This window comes from Numenius arquata, chromosome 6 (assembly GCF_964106895.1).
Source record: "Numenius arquata chromosome 6, bNumArq3.hap1.1, whole genome shotgun sequence".
Lineage (NCBI taxonomy): Eukaryota > Metazoa > Chordata > Aves > Charadriiformes > Scolopacidae > Numenius > Numenius arquata.
The window spans coordinates 1114745-1142137 of record NC_133581.1 but is presented as its reverse complement, the minus strand read 5'-3'; the positions used below and the strand labels follow the sequence as shown (position 1 = coordinate 1142137).

Below are 27393 nucleotides of genomic sequence, written 5' to 3'. Positions count from 1 at the left end.
CCTTATTGTTTTTGTTGTTAATGCAGACTTTAAAGGAGAGGCTGTCATGTCACAGGACTGCAACGATGAGTGGGAGCTGAGCAAAGAGAATGTGCAGCCGCTTCGGCAGGGCCGTGTCATGTCCACCTTACAGGAAGCACTGGCTCAGCAGGAGGCCTCAAGCCACACTGCTGTTCAGCTCAAAAAACAGTGAGCAATGTTTTGTCACCTTCTTCTCCCTTATCTTCCTGCCTCCTCGTCAATTTTTCTATATCTTATTTAACTGTACTAATCTCATAGGCATTAATAAAAGCATAAAAGAAGTTTAGTAACTGATGTCTATGCTACTTTCACACTCCAGGTATTCAGGGCGCTGTCCTGTAGCTGCTCTACAGTATAGACTATTATTTTTAGGTTTTCAATGGAGTATTTAAACAACAAACATTAGGGAGATTTGGTTACGCTTTTAAATGTACTCAACTAAAATACGTGAAGGTTACAAGGAGGAGAGCTGTTTTTGTCTTTCCTACAATAATTTATTGAAGCAGTGTATTTCTTAGGAGATAAATACTTCCAATTATCATAATGTAGGCACAATATAGGTATCTCTGTAGGTCTTCTCCAGATTGCAGAGACACCTGAGTGGGCAGAGTCAGCGTGGGTTTGGTCTGTCTTGCGTACAGCGTTCCACAGATATGACTGTGTGACTTCAAGGGCCATCTTGTGTCCCAAACCTCTTCAGTTATATTTCTGTTGTCTGATCCTCAATTTTGCATGCCCTGTTGGCAAGCTGCAAGGGGGGTTTTCTTTCTTGATGTGCTGCCTGAGGCTGAAATCATCATGTTGTAGGGATGGAATGATGCACAGGCATTGAAGAATTAGACAACATGCTGACTGTCAGCGTGGCCACTGAGATGTGTGTGGTGCACTTCTGTAGTTGATCATCAGGCTTTTCCATCACCCATCATCCTTCTGATCTCCTATAATTAAATAAGGGATGTTTCATGCAAAAATTAAACTTCATGATATATCTGTCTGCTACTAACTCTTCATAACAGAACAGGCATTCTGTCAAGGGAGGCCTTGACCTTATATAAACTTTGAGGTTGTAGGAATTCTTGGAAATATCCTTTGGAAAGATGCATATCTGTTCTTGTTAAATAGCGATACATTTCCCAGCACTTTCACTTTGAAGAAGAGTGCAAAAGCTTATTCTTTTTGATTCTTCTGGTCTCGGTAAAAACATAAGTCTAAATATATGCTAACCTAGCCTTTATTTTTTATAGACCTACAAAATGGTATGCATAAGAGTGAAGGTCTTAGTTTACAGTGTAGAAAGTATCTTTACAGTTATACATGTGTATTTATTGGTTGAATGATCTTTTTTTCTTTAGGGAGTTTGAATCTGAAATCCGATTTTACTCTGGAGATGATCCCTTGGATGTCTGGGACCGGTAAGTTTCCTTTTATTTCAGAAGAAAGCACAGAAAGGTCAGATATCTTTGTAAAAAACTTAGTAAAAAATATTCTAATTTAATAAGAAACTCATTAAAAGATAAAGTCTTTAACAGAGTTTTCCTTGAGTAATATGTTGTGTTTCAATACTAGGCCTACTTTTTTTTCTAAATCTTACATTGTACAGAAACAGAAGCCTTGTCTCTTACTCAGAACTGACTTGCCATGAATACATTCCATCTCTAGGTACATCAAGTGGACAGAGCAAACCTTCCCCCAGGGTGGGAAGGAGAGTAATCTCTCTGCAATACTGGAAAGGGCAGTGAAAGCACTCAATGAACAGCGGCAATACTACAACGATCCTCGCTATCTTAACCTCTGGCTCAAGTTTGTGAGTGTTTTGTGAATATCTCTTGGGCGCTGCTTTTTCTTGGTACTTGTCGTGTCGTTTGCACACAGTTAAGCTGATTTTTGAAACAATGGAATTAAAGAATATGTTGTACAACTGGTGCAATATCAGAAGTATCTCTGCAAACACGTTACCTACTCTTGAATTACACTTCTCATTTTCAGTAGGATCTTTTGACCTTTTTTAGGATCATTCAGTTTGGACAGCTACAAAGTCCATAAGTTTTCTTTTGGAAAAGCTAGTTTGAATGTGTAGAGATTGATTATTTATTTAAGGAGAAAAGAAAGTGATTTAAAGATACGCTTTAGGTGTTATATCTGTCCTAGCAGTTATTGTAACTTTTAACTGTCTCCTCTCCACATCCTGTGTTTAACCAAAACCAAGCTGAGTGTGTTCTCGTCTCGCCCTATCTTTCATTGCTATAGTTCTTGTTGTTGTTCTTGTCTTCTTAAAGCAGCTTTTCTCCAGCTTCAGCTTCCTGAGCTGACTTACCAGTTCCAAAACTGGTAATAAATATGTTGTACTTGAGATAAAGATAAAATAATTATTCTCAGGAATACTTATATGACATAATTCAATCATTGAACTATCTCAGATAAAAAAAATTGAAGAAATTACAATATGTGGGCTAGAATTAAGGGATTGGTAATAATATTGACAAATATATACATGCAGTCAGAGGTTTTTCTCGTTTTTGTTATTCTCCTCCTCCTGAATTCCTTTCCTTTGCCCTGTGCACTGTGACATGATACAATCCTATGTCCTGGCCCTACAACTGCTCCTGTAAGATTGTGTTGGAATTAATGGGCTCTTGCAGGAGGCATCAAAATGCAACTTGGAATCCTGTGTGGTCCAATGCAATTACTGAAGTAATTTGGTTATTTCAGGGAGATCTTTGTAACGAGCCCTTGGATCTGTACAGTTACCTACACAGCCAGGAAATTGGCACGACGCTGGCACTACTCTACATCACCTGGGCAGAAGTACTGGAGGCTAGAGGAAGTTTTAAGAAAGCAGATCTGATATTCCAGGAAGGTCTTCAGCGCAAGGCTGAGCCTTTGGACAAACTCCAGTCCCATCACAGGTAAGCTTCCAGCTAAACTGAAGAACTTAGAGTAATCTTATGTGCTTCAGTGTATACCTGGTACAGTGAATTTTATGCTGACTTCTCCAATATTTTTCTCAGGCAGTTTCAGACCCGTGTTTCTCGGCAGGCGCTACAGGGGCTTGAGGAAACTTCTGATGAAAATGATACTGGTCTTCTGGGAGCTGCAGAACCTCAGAGAAGCTCATTGGCAGAACTAAAAGGCAGGGGGAAGAAAAAAGTGAGAGCCCCAATTAGTCGTGTAGGAGATGCACTTAAAGGTACATTCAGTTGCTGAAACCACCTATTAATTATTATGAGAAGAGTTACATCTTCTTGTGGAATTTGCACTTGAGTGTGATAGTTAAAGGTTAATTTGCATAAATCTTTTTGCTTATAGCCACGAACCAAACCAGAAGCTTCCAGACTCTAACTTCCCAGCAACTTTCAAATAATGCGGGTTTTGCTGTGTTTGATGAAAATTCAGCTTCTGGACCTGAGATTCCCATGGTTACACCACAGCCATGGGCAGCACCTCCAGCTCCGAGGGCAAAGGAGAATGAACTGAGTGCAGGACCTTGGAACTCCGGCAGGGTAAGGAGTCTCAAAATACACTGGCAAAAAAGAGCAAGGTTTGTATAAGCTGGTTACTGCTTCTGATGGCTGAGACAAAGCTTTCTCCCTCGCCTGGGGCTTGTGTCTATTTGTAACTAGAGATCTTCCTTACTTCTTCCTAAAGAGTCTCTGGCTATGCATAACTTATTCAAGTTTATCAAGCTGATCTTGCTAGAATAAGTTTTAAAAAAAACTCTCTAGAGTTCTTAAATCAAGAAATTACTATTGCTAACCAGAAAAATTGGTAAAGGTGGCCTACCACGCTGTTGGGAGGGCAGAAAAGGAATATAAGAGGGAAAACACTAGCTAAAAAGAGGGAGAGAAGCCAGGTATTATTAAATTATGTGAGAAAGAAGAGCAAGAGTTAAACCGATATCATACGATACCACCTGAAGGAAGAACTTGTTGCCTGCCTTCTTATGAAAATAGGGCATGTAGAGCATTCTGCAAGTCTGTTTTGAAGTGCTTGTGAGGAAAGCAAAGGAGTGGAGATCAAAAGAATTGAAGAATTACTGTATCAATGGAATATTTATCCTGACAACAGGATGACAGAAACTAGATTCCAATGGTTTCAACTAATGCTGGAGACATGAAAAGAAACAGCTGTGCTACAGGTGTACAAGCTGTTCAAGAGAAATGATCCAAGACACTATCTGAAGGAAATTAATCCCGTGAAATCGAGTTTGTTTGATAGGTCTTTAGATAACCCTTAGTGTTTCTCCCCTCTTTGTAGATTAGAGGGGAAGAATGGAAAGTAATCAGATGATAAAAATATTTTAGAGTTCTCATTATGGAAGTCGTTATAAGTGAAGCTTAGAAACAAAAACTAGGATGAAGGGAGGGAAGCACATGGGCTGAAATTCATGGTAACTCCAGGAATAATTACTACCAGATATAAGTAGTGTTTTATTAAGTGAATGGAAAACTTAGGAAACCACAGGTTTAATTTGGCTCAGAAGAATGAGAAGGAGGAATTATTAATGTAAATCTACTGATATCAGTTGCCTTGGTTTGGGCTGCTTAACATGTTCTGGTCCCCAAAAGCTTCTGTGTTCTTTTAATGTCTGTCCTTAGAGTTGTCTCTCTTTCCCCCTTTAATGAAATTTGTTAAATGTGATTTTAAAAAAATCTGCAACTAGCAGAAGAGTCAAGGATGTTTATTTCCCCTTCACTGAAGTGTGATGCTCATTCTGGCTTGAATTGCAGTGAAAGAATAACTTTTTGTGAATGCTTTGAGATATTAAAAGCTGCACAGAGGAAGAGGCTTCCCTTTTATTGCCGGCGTGAAGATGGTGAAGTAAACAGTGTGAAAAATGGTGCAAAAAAGAGATCACTTGTGAAATATCCCCACCATCTGACTTTCTCTGCTTAAGAGTCTAAATGGGATTTCAAACAGGCAGAGAGTAGTGTGTCGTGAGACTAAATTCCAACTGTCTGATCTTAAATAATGGACCCCAGAATCAGTTAAAGGGATTTTTGTGGTGTTGGAATAGCCTCTGAGAGGAAAATGGAGAAGTCTGGAGGTTCTTCGTGGACAGCAGAAGAAATACTGTCATAGAATTGGATCAGTCTTGGCTGAAAAATGAGGACTATAGCATTTCTGGAAAACAAACAAGAGGAGCAAACGGAATACCCTGCTTGACCAGCATTCCCTCAGAGTAACAGAAACTAGGCACTGATAAGGACACGCAGAAGTGCCTTGCTTTTTATAGGTGCTAGTACTCAGCTGATGCTCTGTAACTGTTTATGTATCAGAATGGATTTAGTCTTGTAAATTAGCTTTGGAAAAGTCTATCTGGTTTAATTTTTTTTTTAAATAATAAAAACTACAAATGAGCCAAACACTGGGAAAAGGGAGACTCAGAGTACAAAGGAATGTAGAGTCTAAAAATGAATCTTTAAGCTTAACATTGACTTTTCCTTCCTCAGCGTCCTCGCAGGGGTGCACATTCCGGTATAGAAGTGCCCTACCCACTGCCCAGTTTCACCCCGTATGTGGAAGAGTCAGCTCAGCAGCAAGTCATGTGAGTCTTCACTTCGTTTTGAAATGGGATTTGCATTTGAAGTTATCAAAGCTGTTTCGTAAGATTCCAACTCATTTTGCAAAGTAGCCAAACCTCCAGATCTCTGAGAATTTAAGATCTGTCAACCTGGAAGCTCTTCCTGCTTTCACTTGATGGCAGAGGCTTCAGTGCAGGATGCATAAGGACGTGGGATGTCTTTGACTATAGCTGCTCATTATGTGGGAGCAGCATATATAAATATCATATTTATATATGCTAATTAATTTAATAGTTTACCTCAGTGTGTTTACACAAAACCAGTTACCTCTCCTAGGATGCTCTATGGTATGAAAGCAGCCCCAAATTGAGACAGGCTTATTGCTGTTTTCCTCTATCTTGGGAACTCTGTGCGCAATCTATTTTTTTTTATTCTGAAACAAGCTATCAAAGTTTCCATGACAACAGTGTTGCTTAGGTCACGGAGGAGGGTGCTGCTTTGCCTGAAATTACCTTCCTGCTTGTGCAGTGCTCACTGAAATGCTGATAAATCCCAGGAGATGGAGTTGCTCTGTTCTGTCAGAACAGAGGAAAATGCATTAGTTTATAAAGCTGCTTACCTTTCTTTTTTCTGTGGCTAATGATGGCCATAGAAAATGTAGGCTCTTCCTGAGAGAGAGGTGGAAAAGAATGTTTGATATCACAGCCAGCTTCCATGGCTCCAAATTGTGTATAATCAAAGAGTGCTGAGAGGTGTCTAACAGCATGGATTATTCCTGTGGGTTTTTATGTTGTGTGTGGACTGCAGAATAGCTCTGACCAAGGACATATCGTAATTTAGTTTAAGAATATCTAAAAAATTAAATTTCTGACAGCTATAAGACTATTTCTTGCTCCTAAAAGTCAGTGATGCCAAAGAATTCAATCTCTTGACATGATGGTCTCTCGGATCAAGATTTATTATTTACAGAAGGCAGCATCTTTTTATACTAGGGAAAAAGGAGTGGGTGGGAACTGAAGATCACACTAAATTAGCTGTAAGCCACTTGAGCAGAGAGTTTGTACATAGTTTTATGCTATATAGTTGAAAGTTTAAAAGCAAATTATTTTTTTCTGCCTTTGAGTCCATTTCCTCATGAGATGTCATGGTTGTCAACTAAATCAAGTCTGAAAGTGTTATGTTGAATCTGTGTAAACGTGATGCAGATCATGCCATCAGTTGTCATCCAGAGGTTTGGGCAGAAGGACCCTGTAGTGATCTTGGTAATAAGCCCCCCCACCCCCACAAAAAAGCTTCAAAAAGCCCCCCAACCATTAGGAGTACCTGTGGGCATCATCTCCCAAAGAGTTACTGGGTTGTGAGCCCATTCACGTGCAAAACAAAACAAATGTCTTGGAACTGTGCACTGTGTTTTCTTTTGAACTCGCTGTTTACCCAGACCACACTAAATACATTTTTTAAGGTCCGTTATTCACTTTTGAGGTACGGATAATTGCTGGAGTCATCTGGATTACTGGTACCTATAGAATTGTACAAATTCTGGTTCCTCTCCTGAAATTAGGATATAGCACTTCCAGAAGGCACATTCAAGTTAAGGAATTGGCTGCTGCTGACTCCTTTTGCTGCACAGTGATGGGGTGGTTTTTGTGGATTTTTTTTCTGTATTTGTTTTTTATTGTAATGCACTTCGTTTCTGTCACTCAACATGCAAAACATTCTCCTTGAGCAAATTCCCATCTTACTGCATCTTCAATCTTCCCTTTTTTTTCTTAACCTAAAATGCCAGGCTTAATCTAGTCCAAGATCTATAATTTTTAGGTCCCATTGATTCTGTGCCCTGCTCTCCCCCTTCATTCTGCCTGATAAACTCTGTTTTCTAGGATGATTAGGGACTTGTCACCTCTATGGTCACACAGATCAATGGAGCTGAAGTAAACATAGATCCTGCTCCAGAATGCAGAGCAACTTGGAGTATCATAAGAATTTTATTTGCTCTTGACTGGGCCTTATTAACACTTTGTTTTGAGAATTTTTGGTGGTTTTTTTTTAATTATGATTTTGAGTTGGTATTCTTGCCTCTTGTGTGCTATCATTCCATTTTTCTTGTTTTCTCTGCCAACAGAACAGAAGGTCTTTACACTATTCTACAACTAGATTCTGAAATTGGCAATTTTCTCTCCTATGCTTTCCATGTTACAGTGAAGTACATAAAATCAAAGTAATAACTGCATGTTTTTTCAGGACTCCCTGCAAAATTGAACCCACCATAAACCATGTTTTAAGCGCTCGCAAACCTGAGAAAGAGGAGGATCCACTACAGCGAGTGCAAAATCACCAGCAGGATACTCAAGAAAAAAAAGAGATGGTGATGTACTGTAAAGAGAAGGTTTATGCTGGAGTCGAAGAGTTTTCTTTGGAAGAGATTCGAGCTGAAATCTACAGAAAGAAAGCAAAAAAGAAAACTGAAGGTATGCTTCGATATGGGATGGCATAAGACGTTCTGAGATGGAATAATGAAATTAGAGTTACTTCTTATCAGCATACATCTGGCCGGTATTGCAGCTGCTTTTCTTTTTCTACTGCAATAGTTATTTAACTGCTCTGAGGCATAGAGAAAGTAACATATCTGACAGCTTTACATGAAACGGAAAGAAAACCAGAGGTTTTATCCCCGTTAATAATTTAGGATTAGCTACAGATTGCATGTGAAATACGCCCTGTGCCTTATAAGCTTTCCTTCCTCAGAGGAGATGCAGGCCATAGCACAGAAGAAGGAAGAAATACAAAGGAAAATTGAGGAGCTGGAGAAGAAATTAAAGAAGAAAGATGACAAGCAGCAACAACCATGTGAACAGGTATTGTCCTCACTTAACTGTTCTTTTACAAACAGCTACTAGTTTAAGTAAAACTACTAAAGGATGAACAATCTCTAATATGTGGTTGTTTGTTTTTTTTGGCTAACACTTCTTAGAGTTTTTTTTGAAAGGATGCTTCAGTCTATTGTGCGCAGACATTGCCCAGTAAATGAATGCTCAGAGAAATATTTATTTTCTTCTCCCCCACTTGTCTCCAAGCCATGTCCTTTCACTATAGGGATGTAAATCAAAGACTTTAAGTTTTGTAATGTTACTTTACAAGTATTGTAAACAATCTTTTTAACAATCAGACAAGGTAGCTCAAGCTAAGGTATAAACTTATAAATTTCTTTTAAGTAAAGCTATGCCAAATACTTAAGGGCAAATTGTTCTTTCTTAAGCTCTATTCATGGCGGTTTCCTTTTATATTGAGAATTTGTTGTGCAAAAGAAGACAGAAGGAAGCTGGAAGTAGGGGATGAGGTGAAGGGTTGCAAAGTGGGGTGGGTTAATCCTGCCAGGCAACTAAGCACCACACTCCTGCTTGCTCGCTCTCCCTCAGTGGGATGGGGAGAGAATCAGAAGGGAAAAAGTGAGAAAACTCATGGGTTGAGATAAGGACAGTTCAACAGGTGAACCAAAAGCTGTGCACACAAGCAAAGCAAAAGATGACATGAATTCACTACTTCCCATTGGCAGCCAGGTGTTTAGCCACTTCCGGGAAAGCAGACCTTCATCCTGCATAACGGTTACTTGGGAAGACGAATGCCATAATTCTGAACATCCCTCTTCCTCCAGATTTTATTGCTGATATGGTGTAATATGGTATGGAGTGCCCTTTTGGTCAGTCAGGGTCAGGTACTGGAACTGTGTCCCCTCCCACCTTGTTGTGTGCCCCCAGCCTGCTCGCTGGGGTGGCAGCAGGAAGGACAGGAGACCTTGATGCTGTGTCAGCACTGTTCAGCAACAGCCAAAAGACCACAGTGCTATCAACATTGTTTTGGTCAAAAATCCAAAACATAGCACCATACCAGCTACTATGATGAAAATTAACTCTATCCCAGCTAAGGGACAGAGTACACAAAGCCATATCCCATTTCTCTCTAAAATTTATAGACAGTAGTATGCTCTATTATGCATTAGATTTCTTTTTTTCCCTTTTCTATGCAGACAAGTCTTGAGCAGAGTATTTTTCAAGCAAGTACGCTTTAGTGCGTCATTGCTAGGTGTGCTTAAACCCCAGTTTTCTTAGAGGTTGCAAATAACAAGTAAAAGTTATTTTAAAGCTTTTCCTTTCCCCAACTTCATCAGTTGGTCTAATAAAGTATGTTCTCTCTCTCTCTGTCCCCTCCTTTCCTATTTCCTAAAGAATGCTCTGGTAGTAAATACTTTAAATATTGAAATAGAAAGTGTTATGAATTTGATGTAAGCTATGTAACTGCTTACATATGTCTTCGATAGTTGCAGTATAACTATAATCTCCTGTGAAAGTTATAAATGTTTGCAAAGAGTAAAATTATGCATTTCAACTACACTAAGTAATAAGAATGAACTTCTTTTTCATGCAAGTAAATTAAGTACAAATGAAACCGGCTAAAACCAACTCATAATCCATCAGGGCTTTAATAACCTACACAGGATTATCATTATGTTCTTGGAACCTTGTTATAAGGCTTGTGATGCCATCACTGTAGAACTAAAATATGGTTTTACTTTTACAGCCAACAGAGATAACAGAAGCTTCACCACTTTTGGGACTGCAAGGATTTACTTCCAGTGCAACAGAAGCTGGGGAGAAGCAGCCTCAGTTGCAAAGGTAATACAGGATCATCTTGGCCAGCAACGGGAAAATTTGTGGAGATAATTAGTTATGAGTAACATGAGTCACAAATGGAATATACCTTAGGCATCAGTCTGTAACCCAGATCTCTAATTTGTCTTTTTATATTTTCAGTTATTTGTCTGAGGGATCTTAACTTCTTAGAAGTAGCATATGTCAGCTTGGCTTGGCTTGTTTACAAACTTATGTTTTGTGAAGGTGTGTAAAATACAAAAAACCAAGTTTGTATCTTTTTCACAGTGAATTCCATGCCTCTGAAGATACTCAGCTACATAAACTGTCTTGTTCTGAGGGTAAGTATTTGAATTTTTTTTACAATGAAGAGGGCCATGTTAAAGGGAAGTGTTCTTTTATATGAATGGCAAGACTGCAACAAACTGAAAAAACAAGTCTAAGTGGATTAAAATGAAAATGAGAACATGCAAGTAGTGCCTTTTAACCATATTCAGCAAAAGACCGAGCATCTGGGGTCTGAGAACTGTCACTGTTTGAAAGGACTTTCAAGCAGAAGAGTGTATTTCTTTTAATAGCCGAAGAGCTTTCTTCATGCTTTCATATATGCAGTCTTATTAAAATCTGTAAAACAAGTTAACATTAAGATTGATACTATCTTAAGTCCTTCTCTTTTCCTCAGAGGATTTGGTAGAGGAACACAATAAGAAATTATATATTCAGTTTTGTTGCTGGGAAGGGTGATCACTGAAAAAATTTTACTTTTGACCTGAATTGACTACTGCTATTATTGACAGAGGTTTTCCAGTCTCTTGATGTGTGCCTGGATACACAAAGGGGAAATGTGTTTTTAGACTCGGAGGATGAACAGGAGAAACAGAGAGACGAGACCAGTCCTGGGAAAAAAGGTACAGATTCTGAAGCATATTCTACAAAGAGCAAGCTGGGTAACGTAATCTGGTGGTAAAGGTGTGGGTCATTAACATGACAAAGCCACACCTTTTTTAATACATTTCTTTAAATATCAGTTCTCCAACTTCCTGCTAGGACTGGTATTTTTAAGACTGCGTATTAAATGTTTTAAGTAGCAGTGGATACATGGTTGTGGAAAAACTGTTGATACAATAGAGCCTCTTGGTTTTTCTTTACAGATGTAGGTCTCCTTCTCCAACCAGATCCTGCTACGTTTTTCTCTATATTTGATGAATCCTCTACTTTGGCAAATCAGAATATAAGGTAGAATTATTCAAGACCTAGATTTCAGAGGGAGGGAAAACTGAAGTATTAAACCACTTTCTGTAGCAGCTGAAATACCACGCTGTTTCTTGAATGGATGTGGGGTGGGGTTTTTTTGTTCAAATTTGTATTTTTTTTGTTGTAGTTCATTATGCTGCTTGGGAAGTCCATGATGAGGAAATAATCTCCTGTTGTTCCTCCTCAATCTACAACTACTTAAGCTGCTTTTCATTCTGGACAGCTGTATATATTGCAGTTTACTGGTAGTTGTGTAGTAGGGAGTGGTAGATTGAAATTGTCAGTAGGCTTAGGCTCTTGAGAGGAGTCTCTGTTGAAGATTGGAAGTCACTCTAACAAATATTTAATGGAATGTAACTTTATCTTAGTTGTTCTGCAGATCATATACAGAAAAGTGCCCGGCGCCCTCTTGCTGTTCGGAAACCTTCAGATTCTCTAACAGCAAAGGAGAACATACCTCCAGAAGCCTGTGTAAGGGAACAATTTAGGTTTTTCTGTCAAGGAGAAACCAACGCAGAATGTCCCGCTGTTGAATTGAGCGAGATTGGCTGGACTGATGTGTGTGAGACGCGAGGATTCTAAACTTCTCTCTGGCATGGCAATACTTGAATTGGGTGATGTTAACGTGACATTTCTAGTGTAATCCTTTCATTAGGCTTTTAAGATGGCCGATACAGTGGTGATTGTAAGGAGCCTTCCAAATTTTCAGCAACTGATTAGTGGCCAGGATTGCTCATGCCAAAACTTGAAAAAGTTTGTGTGATGAAGAGCTGCAGTCTCAAACGCTGCCTCCTGTTTCATCTGCTCTCTTGCCATGCATCTACACACACATCTCGGCTCCTGTGCTCCTCATCCAGAGCATCATACGCTTGACTCCCTTAAACCTTTGTACCTCGTTTCCTGAGCTATGTGGCTCTACGTGGCAGTCTTGCAGGTGTTTGTAAAGCTCTCAGTAGAGGCGGTAGTTGCTGTCTCACCAAAGGACTTGATTAATGCATGTCATGATAGACCTTTAGCCTGGTCGAGCGAGAGGATTTTATGTACAGCTATAATATGAAATACTTAGCAGGGTTAGGCATGATAGACATCATGCTGGTTTTGGTTCTAGAGTCAGTCTGGATAACTACATAGTTCTGCTTTACACGTTCTATGTGTCTTCAATGCCAAATGTTTCAGTCAACACTTCAATAATGTGCTTGTAACTGAACTGAAATGCACTTCTGGGATAGTAGGTAATAAGTAGCCTGTAACAGTTCATGGTGGCTCTGCAGCACTCTAGAGAGTGACAAAGCTACCCCTCCTATTTGGAAAAAATATGCAACTATATTACAGTTAGGGCTCAATTACTCAATTTGAGCAATATAAGTAGAGTACATGAAGACTGAGTGTCAGATTCATGTTGAAAGGTGGTGGGGTGGAAGAAAGGGGGGAGAGAAATGTTCAGCTTTTAAATAAATGAAAAGAAACTTTGACATAAAATCTCCAGGCTTTTCATCATCTATTCCTACTGTTTTCAGGATGATCTGAATGGAATTGAGCCTTTGACTGAAGATGCAATTGTGACAGGTTCCTACAAGCACAAAACCCTCTGTGCCAACCCAGAAGACACGTGTGACTTTGTCAGGGCTGCCCATCTGGCCTCAACGCCGTTCCATGGGGTGGCAGCTCAGAGAGTCCCAGATCCTGCTTTTCCACAGAGTCTCCTGAAGGAAGACTGTCCGGAATTGAAGGGTGCACCTCTGAATCAGGAAACCCTGGTTTGTGAGGGAGTGTACAACGAAGCTCTTTGCGTAAAAAAACTGAGGTAATTAACAGCAAAGCATCTTGAGCCCCTTTTCCTGTGTCTTTCGTTGGTTGTGGCTTTACTGTTCTGTTGCTGAAGAAACAGCTTCCTGAAGAGATGAGAATATACTGAAAACAGCCATTTCTCTTGCTTAGGGTCCGTTTTGCCTTGAGCAGATTTAAGAGGTAATAACAAGCCCATTTGGCTTTTCAGCATTACTGCTGCAGGACTTACCCCTGGGTTTTTTCTACCAAATAACTTGCAAAGAAATTAATAAGCACATTCTGTCTTTGTAACCAGAGATTAAAAGCAGAATTATCAGTTACTTTTATACTCCTATGCTTCTGTAGTTATTTTAGCATGTGGAATCTGTGATTGCGGCTTAGATTTCTCCTACAGAGGAGAAAAGTTAGAGAGAAGAAAACTGGCAAACAACCTGCTGTTTCTTATCATTGTAAAGAGGAAAGCATCTGTTGTATGGTGTTTTCTTAATTTGGAACTGAGTTTGATATGCTAGCTGTTAGCATGTAAACACCTATGCCATGCTGAAGGGCTTTGTTTACTTGGCGAGTTCCCTGGGAAACCGTGCTGATTATAATTAGGAAGGAAGAGCAAGAGTTATTTCCCACCCAACCCTCTGCTGCTTTAAAAGCACTGTAGCTCTGTATTTTGGTAGCTAATGGAGTATTAAATATTCAGTGTGTCTCCTGTTGTGGCAGTCATATTTAGTGGAAGAGAAAATAAAATTAATCTGTAGGCTGAGATTCTGAGTATAAACAATCATTGAAGCTAAAATGAAGCTGTGACATAAGTATTGGTTTTCCACTAAGGATGGGAAAGGGTTTCTTTAACATAAAGAAGTCTGGAGTGCACAGTAGCCTTTCCTAGTCACTAGACTGGCATTCTCTAGACGCTGTCTTCTGAAAGTCTGAATACTCGATGACTCTATTTACAGCCCGATCATGGAAGCAAGCGTGGAGGATACTCGCTCGTCAGGTTCTTCTGTCTCCTCAGGATCTTCTCTTTCCTCTGTTACACAAATTTCTGCTATCAAATACCTGCATATCCCTGAGAAACTGGAACTTGCACAGAGCTCGCCTGCCGAAATGGTTACTGATTCTGGAGGTCTCACTGAACACATCACTGGTTAGTACTGAACTGAGTTTCACTCACAACAAATAACTTGCAGCTGATACTAAACCACGGTGCTTTTTGTGTACCTCCTGTACTCTGTTCTGCTTTCTGTATTTCCCATTACTTTGACTTGTGACTAAACTTGTGTCTCCCTTGTCAGAAGCAGCAGTGAGGTATTCAGTATAGTGTGCTTGTCAGCATCCAAAAGATGTAACTATTAAGGTGATGGATAAGTTATTTAAGGAATTAAAGCAGGGAGTGTGTAGGAGTAAAGAGATCAAATTCTGAAATGAAAAATTCCATGGATGGTAGCGAGAACTTTTAAGACAGCTTTGTTTTGTTTTGTCGTAATATTTTTTCTCTCTGTAATCATACTTCATGTTCTCCTGATGTGCTGGTAAGTGCTACATTGAAAAAGGTGAATATGAATTTGAAATCTAGTTGCATAACTTTGGTTTTAAATTTACGCTTAACTTTGCTGTAAGGTATCGTGCTGCTTTGCAGTACGGTTCTTTTCCCTATTGAAAGAAAACAATACTGGAGTCCAACTTTGGTTTCCTTTTCTTACATAAAACCCCTACTGCATTCGAAAGAGTGAATTTCAATAAACCCCTTCATTTAAAAATCACAAACTGATCACTTACTCTGGATGTAGATTTTAAAAAGTGTTAATTTTCAAAACAAGTTTGACTTCTGCTGATTCTCTGATTCAGAGCTTTGTCTCTTGGGAAAGATAGATTTTACCTGGTGCTACAGTAGAATTATTGAGAGCTCATGATGAGAGAGTCTGTAGGGTAGTTTCAGAAACATCATTTCTGAGTGTTATGTTCACTTCACAAGAAACTATTGGGAAGAGATTAATTGACTTGCTGGAAGGTGCTGCAGTAAATCAGTATGCAGATAGAAAGCTGCTCATATCCAGGTTGCTGTTTCTTGACAGGTATAATCAAGTTCCAGACACTCAACACCTAGTTTCAGCTCATCTGTTTCTGTTCCTTGTGTCCCTAGATGATGATGAAACTCAGTTCTTGTGGAGTGCTGAACAGCGTAAAAAGCTTTTAGATCCTATGTCGGAGTCATTGACCGTTTCTCCAGCTTTTCACCTGGAGCCCGGTGCTCTGCCGGCCATGGAGCTGGAGAAGGACGTGGAGCTCGGTACGTATGCCAGGCACTCTCCGGTGCAAGGGATCTAGTTATCTTCTAATTAGTTTAAAAATATGCTTCATATTCACCCTCACTAGTTCCATGTGGTGTAGATGGGGAATAACTCGAACACCCTGGGTAAGTGTATTTGCTGTGACAACTCATGAGTGTGAACTTTCATAACAGGAAATGAGACGTACTGTATCAAGTGGGAATATTGGACCAATGAAGAGTACAAGATGTTTTTTGCTGTTCCAGCTAACTTTCCCCAGTTGGATGCGAAGGGATTTGCAATAAAGGTAACATACGGTGGTCGTTATATTGGCTGAGGAGATCTTAATATTTCACACTTCTTGTATGAAGTGAAATGTAGTAAGTTTGGTTTTAACTTCTGAATTCCGTGCATGAAGTTTGCTACTTCAAACCTCTTTCTAATTGTTGATATAGATTAGAAGTTTCTGACGGTGGAAAATGTCTTCCTTGGTAAAGTGGGGAGGAAAGAAAGAGGATGAGAAGAATATAAAGAGGAGCAATTTTCGCTTTATTCCAAAAATAAATGTTCTTCTTATGTACCTTCTTGTAGGTGTATTCTCAGCCCGTGCCTTGGGATTTTTATATCACACTCCAGTTACAGGAGCGTTTGAATACAGACTTTGACCAAAGCTTCAGTGAGAACTGCAGCTGTTACATGTATCGCGATGGCTGTGCTGTTCTGCACAGGGATATCAATCACTTCACGCTTGGGGTCAGTACCGAACACAAAGCGCAACTGTAGAAGGCGTGAACTCTTGCGTAGGGACCACTCGTGAGTTTTGGTTGTCATTATGCTGCTGCTGAAGATAGTTTCACATGTTTCATCCTGCAGTCTAGACCCTCTGGTTTTTGTTTTGTCTATATACAAATTAGAACCGTTTATTATAGCTTTAGAGCTGGTTTCTCATTCATGGATCATGAGCTTCTCAGAGAGAAACTCGAGCCAATCTTTCATGTTTTCTTTATTCATGAGTAATCAGTGACCTGAGCCAAGAACCACATGTTATTCCACAACAAGGTTCGCATCTAAAACTCTTGTTTAATTGACATCTTTCAATGAGTTCCAGTCTTCCAGTCTGCTCTAGCAAGGTCATAGCATGAAGGATTTACATTTTAAATACAGTCTGGTACATGCATTTTGAATTGTAGCATATAAATAGGATACAAATTAAATAGCGATTTCAGCTTTCAGTTCAATTTCCTCCTCCTGATCTTTTGTCCATTTCTGAATAATAGTGTCTCCTAAGAGCTCATGGTTCTTTTTAATTCTGGCTGGGCTGATCATGGGCAAAATCTGATTATATTGAATTTAGGGGAGGACTGTTATCTCTGTACAGGAGATAAAAAGGTGAGCTATAAATATTTCACTTATCTAAGGTAGAATGGCATATAAATACATGTTTATTCCCTGTTTCCAGGATGTTATTCGTGAGTGTAGGTCCATCGCAGAGGAAGTTATCCTACTGGTTGTTTATAATCTTCTGGGTGTGGTAGAGAAGCTCCACAAAGCAGAGATTGTCCATGGAGACCTGAGTCCAGAGGTGTTATTCCTGGGAGACAGGTTTGTCTCTTTGTATGAATATGGGGGAATACGTAATACTGTTTCAGCTGAAGCTCTTGTGCTTTTGTAATTTTCCTCTTTTGTTGGGGTACTGATATTTCAGTCCCATTTCTTAGGCTACAGTGTATTCTGAAAATAGTGAAAACACTTTAGGAATAAACCTTTCTTTTGTTTATTTCTATAGAAATAGTATACAATGATGTAAAACTCTACTGAATGGCTAACTGGATATTGGTAATTAACTTGCCTTCTGGTTTTATGGATCTGAAAAACAGGAAATTAAAAGACAAAGGGCAGGTGGGACTGGAATATCCAGACAGTCTCTTAAACAGATTGCGCAGCCTCCGCTGCAGCCCAGCTCATCACTAGATGCACAGATCGAGTTTTCTTCTTCAAGCACTTTCCCATATTATGTTAACAAAGTCACATACCCCTTGGAATGTGATCTGTGAACTCAGTGTGGGAAGGCAGTAACTTTGGAATGTCTAATGATTCAGATATGATTCCATAGGAAGAAATTCACTGAGGCTGTTCTTAGTCTTCACTGATGTTAAAATTAGCTAGTAACTTTAAATTTAATTTTGAACCTACAGCCATCTAACATGCACACTCCAATAAATTTTATTTATAATTTCTTGATAATTATTTATTTATAACTTATATAACTTATTTATTTATAAAGTACATATATGTACTACTGAAGTTCTAATATTTTCTTCATGCACCCCAATGGATTGTCTTGCACATCCCCTAGAGTGCACGCATCCTGTATTGGAAGTCGCTGATCTAACAATGACTCAAAGGACTTGAATATCTCCTGCTGGATTTCTCTGTGGTGAATGCAAACCAAACTGCCAGAAAGTTAGGATAACATTGGTGGGGTTTTTTTTAGATAGCAAAAACTGCCCTAGGACAAGTACATAATATAAATTGCACAATATGCTCATAGCATACAAGTATGTAAGAAGAATAGTAGCTATTCTCCCGTTCCACCAACTGTGTTTCAGATAACTGTGACAAATATCAAAACAGTGTCATTTCTAACCTGTTAGTGTTTCCCATTGCTTGCTGTGGAGAAACCAGTATCATCTCTCAGCTTCAGCTGCCAGCTGGTCCCCCATCCGGGGTAGTTCTTCCAGCAGTAGTTCTTGAGCTAACCATCAGAGGGGAGCATTGACATAGCTAAGACTCACCTCTGCTTTGCTGTTAAATTTCATTTAAAAAAAAAAAATGTTGGTTGGAATGTCTGATGCTTCATTTGGTTCCTCTGCTCAGGATCTGCGATCCCTTTGCTAACGATGAGATGACAAGAGCTCTGAAGATAGTGGATTTCTCTCACAGTCTAGATTTGAGATTACAGGCTCAAGTAAGTTTGCCCAACAGCTTCCCAATATGTCAGACCCCTCACGGACAACAGCTTCTGGTGAAAAGTTCTCTTCCTTATCAGGTGAGTATCTATTTAGCAGGACATCTTAGTTTCTGTGTTGCCTTTATAAAATCTCTATTTTCTTAAGTTATATTTTGCAAACCCTGGGGAAAGCTCTGATCAGTACATACTGAATAAAGAGAATTTTTCATCTGAAGAAATCTGGCATTAAGGGAAGGGACTAGCAGTGCTGCTGAGTGCCTGTGACTACTGTATTTATTTAGGAACCTACAACAAGACCAGAATTTGACTTTTTGAAGTTTTCTTGCTTAGCAGGTCTCTGAAAGATTCTGATACAGAGACCAATTCAGACTTAAATGTGTAAAAGCACAAACAGTAGAAATGTGTAGTGGATTGCAGAAGTTGACAGAAGTTGGATTTTCTGCTGTGTGTTGTGATTGCAGGTGGACTTGGTTGGCATTGTGGATATTGTCCATTTGATGCTGTTTGGGGATCATGTCCAGGTCTACCAAGAGGACTCTATCTGGAAACTCAGCCAAAATCTATCAAAGTAAGTCCTTTTGCAGAGGAGGCTGCTGGGAAAGAACAGACAACTTCTAACTTCCTTCGCTTTCTTTACAGTGGTACCATCTTCAAAGCTTAAAGGCCAGAACTTAGTGCTGTTGTTGCCAAAAGCATTTATTCTGTGGGGACATAAATTTTGAAGCTACTCAACTTGTTCATCGTAGCTGCAGTGCTGTGTAGGAGATAATTTTAAGCTCAGTATGAGCCTAACAGTCCAGTTAAGATGATTTTGCTTTTTCTATTCTTTCAGACCAGGCTGCTTTAGTCTCCCTTTCTACTTGACAGACCAAGCTTGGAGCAGTTTATAAGTGGGTGGGTGGTGAGGAAAAAAATTCTATGAGCGTGTTGCTTTAGAAATGGAGATTATTTGCTTTTTCTACCTTTTTCATTGTAGGCTCTATTGGAGGGCTACAAGGCATTGATGCCAGGGTTCTGTCTGTAACAGTTGCAGAAACAGTATCCACGCACAAAAAGGAAAATAATTTAAAATTATAATTTAAGATACATTGTCCTCAGCTATTAATTTCTCCCGCTCTCTTCTAGCCATGTTTTGGCAATGAGACTACTCTGCTTTCATCTACCCTTTGGTTGTTCTTAGACGAAACACTTGTTCACTTTGCTGGTCACATCCTGCAGAATTTTATGCCTTAGCACTTCATAAGGATTTTCCAGAGCGCTCTGCTCCTGACAGAAATGAGCTGACAGATACCTGCACTCGGAACCGCGGTATATTGGCCTCACTCGCTGTGTGGATATACTTCATAACCATTGCTTTAAGAAAAACTACCACCAGTCTGGGAGTTGCCCAGTTCCCTAGCAACCTGCAGGACTTACACCTCCTGCTTTGTGATATTCAACCTTTGAAAAAAAAAATCTCATCATCTTAAGCTGTGTACAGAGGAAAACCACATTTTTCTTTACTCGGTATATACCAGTTTTTCTGTATTGTTTTAGACTGGTACCACTAGTTAGGAGGCTATGGCAGGGTTCTGCTAAGTACTCGCTACGTGTGCCTCACAGTACCCAGTAGCTTTTGGTTTTCTTCAGAGGATCAGCTCACAGGACTGGGCTGTGAAGGACAAAATCACCAAGGGTGATCGCTCTCTGAAGAGATGAATATCGATGATTTATAGGTCGGCAGTAAATAGATATGTTATACTGCCTTTGTTTCAGAAATACAAAAAAAAAAGGCAACTAAATCATTGTTGGAGACTGGCTTTTGCTCTCTGCTGACAGATATTCCAACATCACAGATCTCTGAGCTAAGGAAATCTGACCTGCTCAGAAAAACAGGGCTCCTGTATATTAATTTCTATCAGAACATGATTTGGTTTTTTACAATATTCTGTTGGGATATAGGGACAGGTTTCTGACAAGTGTTGCCGCCTTAAATTTTATTTTTATTTATTTGTTTAATTCTACAAGAGATTAAATTGAGCTACTGCAGGTGAAGCCACTCAGGGCCCGAGTCCAGCAGGTAGGAACAGGGTGTTGGGGACCTGATCGGGATGTGGGTATGAGAAAAATAGCAATAACTGTGGGTAAGTGGAGCAGGAGGAGCTGAGTAGCAGGTACAGTAAGTCTGTGTTTGGAATACGAATAAGGGATTTCCATTTTCCATCCTGTCTTCTACTTTGCTTCTGAAGGTGTTATAGACTTATTATTCATCTATACTTATTTTTCAATATCATGAATTCCAAGAAATGTTTGTATAGGTGCTTTACTTGTCATACCCAATTCTTATCAACAGTGTAAACAGGGTGTTTCATTATGCCGGGGTAAGGAATCTGCACTGAATCTTCTTTTTCCTTCACACATAGATCTTTTAGTGTGTCTGGCTCTTATTAATTGATGAGATTTCCTCCAGTCAATTTGAAGCTTTCAATAAATTCTCAAGTAATCTCTGACAAGTGAGTTTACTGCTGCAGGGAATCTTCATCCCCCAGAAGAGGCTGCCCAATTCGGCACTTCCCTGGAGAAGAGTCAGCCGATGCCTATTGACCGTGCGTGTTACCCCTGAACACAGCCACGTGTGGCAATAACACTCGCAACACCCAGCGAGACACAGGATTCTTTTTCCTGTTGCTTTTACTAATTCTGTTTTTCAGTGGAAAAGATCATGTAACTTCTGTCCTTTCTGCTAGAAGTCTAAAAGTAACTTGGAAAGTAGTTTAGCTTTTTTTTTTCCCCTTACTTTGGGGGTTGGTTTTGTGGTTTGGTTGGTTTTTTGGGGGTTTTTGAGGACTGTATTGACAGAATAACTCTCCTCAAAGAATGTTCTGAGAACTTGGGCAGTAAGAAATAGAAAAGGTTTCTTACTAGAAGGCTGACTGGTGTTAAATGCAACCACCATAACCTCTTTAACTTTTAAAAAAGGGCTTACTTACTTTTAAGTATTAAACAAACTTAAAGATAGTAGAATTAGTGGTAGAGCCACTGATGGTACTACCAGTTCAACAAAATACCAAAGCAGTGGAGAACTGCAAGGCAAAGCACAAAATGGTTCTTCTAAGGGCAAAGGCACTCAATAAAGCAGAACCCACTTAAAAGCTGACAGAATGCAAAGCGCTTGAGTCAATGCTGCAGTAGAGACCTCTGGAAAAGTAAAATGTGAATTTTGGTCACTTCTTTTTTCTTCATCTTTGAGCATTACTGTAAGTTTGACAACTTGTTTGTCTGAGGAGGAGGGTTTATCGTGTTACCATTAGTAAAGAATGGATTCGAAGATTTTTCACTTCCAGGAGTGTGTTGAGTTTTTCTGTTTTCACCATGCTATTTTAGGAAACTTCAGCTGTGCAGGGTTATGGGAGGCAGAACATAGAAGCTGTGCTTGAATTTTGAATTTTTAAGACTTTTTCTCACTCATAACTCTTTAGACATCCTTACACACATGTGACCTCCTCTGCTGTGCCTCTTTCTTGTCTAAATCCAGGAAGGAAATGGCCTCAAGTCTTGCATTTATTTTTTTGTTAGGTTCTGTATGACTTAATTACTTTAGAAAACGTAAGAGTTGCTAGTGCAATAGCACAGAGCAGCAGCCACGGTCTCAGAAGGAACCTGGTGTTTTGTGAGTCACTTTCACAAAGCAGACGCAGATAATTTGTTAAAAAGTCAAAGTTTGAGGGAGGAAAGCGCTTCAGGAGTCAGCGGCAGCGCAGGCTGTGGACTCCAGGGTTAGCTCTGATGGCGGTCTTCTGAGACTTTAATGAGTCAGGTAACCTTTTTATTCATGTTGTGTGGCTATATCTGTGAGAAGGGGGATTTATTGCTATAAATTGTCTTTGAAATGTTATCTATATGAGAACTCTGGCAGCTGGCAGGCAGCGGAAAAAAGAAAGTAAAACTGGCTGTAAACCACCCATTTTTTTTTTTTATTTCTCTTGCAGCTGCCCTTTAATATTGACTTGAGAACTTAACTTGCAAGTGGGGGAATAAGATTTTTCTCTCCCCCTTATTCAGGAAAGGAATCTTCCAACTTTGTTAGCTCAAAGAATGCTCTTGATAACTCCTTTAATTTAAAAGTGCCGTGGCACTTGCTGATAGTGGTGATACTGGTAAGGTATGCTGGAAGAGGCAACTGTAAAAATAGTGGTTTTGATAGACCTGTGAAGCAGCCTGTCTGGTTACTCTCCAGACACCTACTGGGGAAACACAAAGGGGCCCACACATATAAACCTAACAATACATTCCTAGTTTTCCTTTACATTTACTCAAGTGAGTCAAAGTATTATTTCAGACTTGGTTTTCCTAGGGCCTTTAGTGCTGAATATAAATGGAAATCTTGACAGATGTGTCGCGCACGCAGACTGTTTCACTGAAAACTGCTCTATTTGTTTTAGGACTGTTGACAGTGATTTCTGGAGTAAACTTTTTGGGAGACTCCTGAATGCGGATGGTAAGTCCACAGTGCCTCTGCTGAGGGAGTTAAGAGAGGAAATAAGTGACATGTTTGACAGCTGTTTCCAAGAACGTCTCTGTGAATCCTTAGCTGCCCTGGGAGAGACTTTCCTCTTGGAGAACTTCCTGTGATTTCATAGAGGACAAATACAATTGGTATTACAGAGAGGAATGAGTTGTTAACTTTTTATTTAAATTTTTTTCAAACGTAAGCAGGAGCTGTGATTTGTAGCCGTTTCTGCAATACTTCACATGGGACTTGCTAAAGAATGTTGATATTGCATCGGTGTGTGGATAACTCCTAAGCTGCTACCTGAACTAATCTGTGTCTGAGCAGAAATTGGTTGCCATAACTGCCCCCTCCCCATTTTGTATAGCTCCTTAAAAATGTGTTTAATACCAAGTCCACGCTGCAGTCTCTGAAATGTCTTTCTCCTACGCTTAGCTGGTTGGTGAATCGGTGTTTCATCAATAAAGTTGTATTTTGATAGCAACTCTGTCCTATTAAACCTTACTGTCAGATGGTTTCAAAAGACTTGATTTGGTGTCCTTGCTGGCTTAGTTTGTGACTGCTTCTTTGGTGGCAGCTTCCACAACCACACAGGATGTCCTGGACACCTGAACACAACTTGAATGATTCTACTTGGATGACTGACGGAAGCAAAAGTCTGTGAAGTTATGAGTGAAAAAGATGCATATTTAAATTTTTGTTTCTCACTGCAAGTGTTTTATTTACTTTTGTAGGGACTAGAGTTACTGGATTGAGCATCTTTCAGAAATCTCACTGAAGTCTAATTCTGCCATCTGTTCTGAAGTGTTTGCAGGTGGTTTGGGGAGGTTTTGTGGATAGATATTTGTGGTAACCTTTTATGCACTCTATTACTGAAACCAATATAAAGGTTTCATTTTATTCAAGAGAACAAAATTTACAGGATCCAAAACCAAGATGTACCTTAGGTGTAGAGGAACTTCTCAGATTTGGACTTTACTTCCTCACACCATCTCCCATGTATAAAAATGAGAGTGGAAGACTGGATCACCAGTAACTTCTCCCTGTAAAAACAAACTGGCCTTAAGTGTGTTTTCATTTGGTCAAATTCTCTGGCCAGAATTCTCTGGTTCTGTTTGATTCTCTCTAAATTCTGTTCGTTCATACCAAGGACTTCTCAGGCAAGGACTTCACTCTCACTTCACCTATTTCATAACCCTTATTCAGACAGAAAGCTTTTGAGAACAGTCTGAACACACGGATAAGAGCTCTCAGCAGAAGTTCAGTGAAGGAACTTTGTTCCTCAGCTCTTTAAAATCTTTCTGAGACTTCATTAGGGTAAGGACAAATACATTCAACTTTAAAGCTGAAACACTTCCTTATTACTCTTGTGTTGACTTGGCAAAAAGTGAGCTAATCCTTCTCCGTCTCGTAATACCACCTTTGCTCAGTTGCATGAGAAGATGTCTCGTTACTCTTGTATATCCCAGACAACATGAGCACCTTATCATAACTAGAAAATTATTGAAGTATTGTAAAGTAAGAAACATTTAGCAATGGCATTGCAGACTTTTCCCTAAGAAACAAACAAAAATAATGAAGAGGATTCCATCGCCATATTTTTAGTGATAACCTCACTGGAACTTTGAGGCCTGGACATCAGATATAATTTCATCCTCCCCCTTGCCCCCTGTGGCACTTCCTGGCATCTGTAGATGCCTCTTTTCCCCTGAAGATGTCAGGACAACTTTGATCCCCAAGCATCTTGGGGGCAAGGCTGGTTTCTCTTCTATTTGGTGACTGGTCTGTTACAATCCCAGCCTGTGAGTACTCAGCTTGTTTGTCTTTTTATACAATGATTCGAAAAGTGATACTTAGGAAAAACTTGTCTAAGGTTGGTGGCAGTTACTTTAAAGGAAGAAAAACCACGCCACACCATGGTTTCATGCCTGCTAACGTATGCTTAATACCAGGGGGTAAATAGGTTTGATCCTGTTCATTACAGGCAGTAACACCATTGGCATCTGGAGGGGAAGGTGCCAAGATGACTAACGTTTCCTCAGGGAAATGCCACACGCTTGGAATCTTACACGTCTGTTCTGCTTCTCCTGGTTCTTCCGTAGCTGATGCGAAAACTGCAGACTCTTAATAAGATAAAATAAAGGTTGGTTAACTTCCCGAAGTAAACTGCTCTAAAAGCTTTCAGCAGAATGTTATTTCCTTAATCCTATCGGTGGATGGTACCCACGTGTGATGTTTGTCAGTATGGATCGGTCAAACAAAGGACCTTGCTGAATTTGGCAAATTGTGGTTAAATTTCAGAGTCGGAAAAGCTCTATTGTAAACGTAGATAACAGGCAGCATTGTAGAAAATACGCTATTTCAATGTCCTAGACAATAATTATTGTTCTTTTTCTTAAAAAAGGTGGACATTCTAATATATTTTTTAAATTGGAAAATTGAATAAATTTCATGTAGCTGAGAGAAGGAGAAAATCTATGATGTCTGAGATGCAGCCATCCTTCCTTAGCCTGCTGCCCATTGAAACACCAAGTTGGGTTTGCGTCTACATTAACTGGAGATACAGTGACAACATCCTGCTCTTTGGCTGCTGTGTTGGAAGTAAGTTTTCTTCACTGAAATTACTAATTAGATGCAATTCAAGTACAGTCTAACTGCTGTGCATGGTACTACACTTGGAATAATAATATTGTTCAGATGACACTTTTCTCCTACCTGGGTGTAACCTGCACTAGGAAAGTTTAATTAATTTTTTTCTTTTTTTATGCACAACTTATTTCCCTGCTTTGAAAATGTTTCAATAGTATCACAGGTGTTTGACAAGAAACGTCAGAAGAATGGAAGTGATTTGTAATGTTGGACACTACCGGAAAGGACATTCCGATCCTGCTTCTAAAGCCTAAGAATCTTGGGGTTTGCCATTTTTCCTGTGATCCATGTGCCAGCGGCAGCATCGCTCTGAGCTTCAGATCTGTCCCTGGAGTCCTGACTGGCCAGAGAGTGGGAGGAGAACAGGAGACAGAGCCTGCCCCCATTTCTTCCTTATTCCTTGCTAGGATAGTGATACAGGGAAAGGTTCTCCGAAGGCCACAGAAAAGGGTAAGGGGTACAGAAGAGCTGAGCTTTTAATCGTGTTAGAAATGAAGAGCAATTTGACTGGTGCTCTGGATGCCTTGAATGTGCACGTCATATAATAACCCACCCCAACCCCAGGTACTGTCACCTGCCACTCTGGAATACTTGCTCTGGTGTCTGTGACTATGGAATACTTGGTTTGGTGTCTGCTGATGAGGCTCTGGGATATTTGTTCTTTGAAACAATTTGTTGTATTCACAGGGACCCCCCCCTTTTCTCTGCATCCATATAACCTGTCTGCTTTGCTTCAGAAACAGGAGAAGAGTTAAAGCAATAATGTTGTCCACTCTTAGACGAAGTGGAAAGGGGTCTAAAAATAATGGTAGATAGTCATTGAGCCCCAACAAATGTTACAGATAAAATAATTGATTGATCAAACGTGTGTGAGATGTACATGTACAGTGAGGGGGGCAAAAGCCACAGGTCTGAGCCATTTTCTGCTCGTTAAGCTCTGGCAGCTGCGTCTGGGTTCGAAGGAGTTGCTTCTGCTGTTTCTAGGGCTCATCAAGATCACAGTCTACACCTGGGAAATACAGATGATACCAGTTACCTCGTTAGTATTTAGGCATTGTAATGGCCAACAATGGTACAAAACCTTATTGATTCTACTTGATGTGTCAGTGCAAACGGTAAGAAAAAGCAGATCTTGATAGCGAGGAAGAGAAAAGTGATTAAAAGAAGCTGCAGAAGCCAAGAATAAGAATCAGAATTCTAAAACAATAACACTAAACCAGAACTTACTTTTTAAAGCTTAACTACAGCTATTTACAAAAAGTCTGTTGCAAAATCTGACACTAATTTGCTAATACTTTACATTTTAAGCGATGATTTTAAGGAAATGTGTCAGCCTATCACCTCCTGTCCTAAAAAGGTATTGAATTTGTAGGAGATTAAAAATCCTAAACCTCAGATTGTTGGCCAGAGTATTTATCAGCTCAGACAGAAATATTCCAAATGCCTTCACGTATGAGGCTTCTCCCAGCTCAGGGTCTGTGTTAAATAGACAATGAAAGCCACGTAGTAGAAGTAATCACCAATTACTGACCAGCCCATGGTCAGGGGTGTGAGCTCAGGTCACGTAACAAGATTTCCAGGAGAAATCTTGAAGCAGGAGTTTGCGCTCGGCCTTAATGTGTGTCCCCTGGAATACTGACATCAGGTGTTAATGGAGAAATTCAGCTGGCAAATTAGGAGAATGCATTTCATGTGGCTGGTACACGAAATCCCATATATATAATATTTTTATTATAGTCTATGTTATAGATTCATATAAATTCAGGAATTCTTTACAAAAATTTGGGGA

General features: G+C 39.7%; 1 protein-coding gene across 1 annotated transcript; it reads left to right on the top strand.

Annotated features, from left to right (window-relative positions):
- Positions 1-32: 32 nt before the first annotated feature.
- On the top strand, positions 33-23114 carry BUB1B (BUB1 mitotic checkpoint serine/threonine kinase B). Its single transcript, XM_074149412.1, has 23 exons — positions 33-189; positions 1374-1433; positions 1681-1825; positions 2731-2927; positions 3030-3208; positions 3328-3521; positions 5472-5566; positions 7785-8011; positions 8289-8398; positions 10119-10213; positions 10478-10530; positions 10987-11097; positions 11341-11425; positions 11812-11914; positions 12961-13247; positions 14182-14372; positions 15369-15515; positions 15690-15802; positions 16087-16248; positions 16955-17097; positions 18373-18544; positions 18928-19034; positions 22888-23114. The coding sequence occupies exons 1-23, from the start codon at positions 47-49 to the stop codon at positions 23075-23077; spliced, it is 3309 nt and encodes a 1102-aa protein (XP_074005513.1). The 5' UTR covers positions 33-46; the 3' UTR covers positions 23078-23114.
- Positions 23115-27393: the final 4279 nt, after the last annotated feature.

Coding starts and splice junctions, on each gene's coding strand:
- BUB1B (XM_074149412.1), top strand. CDS start 47: ATGTCACAGGACTGCAACGATGAGTGGGAGCTGAGCAAAGAGAATGTG. Junction 8,012..8,288: donor AGCAAAAAAGAAAACTGAAG/GTATGCTTCGAT, acceptor TTCCTTCCTCAG/AGGAGATGCAGGCCATAGCA. Junction 11,426..11,811: donor TTGGCAAATCAGAATATAAG/GTAGAATTATTC, acceptor ACTTTATCTTAG/TTGTTCTGCAGATCATATAC.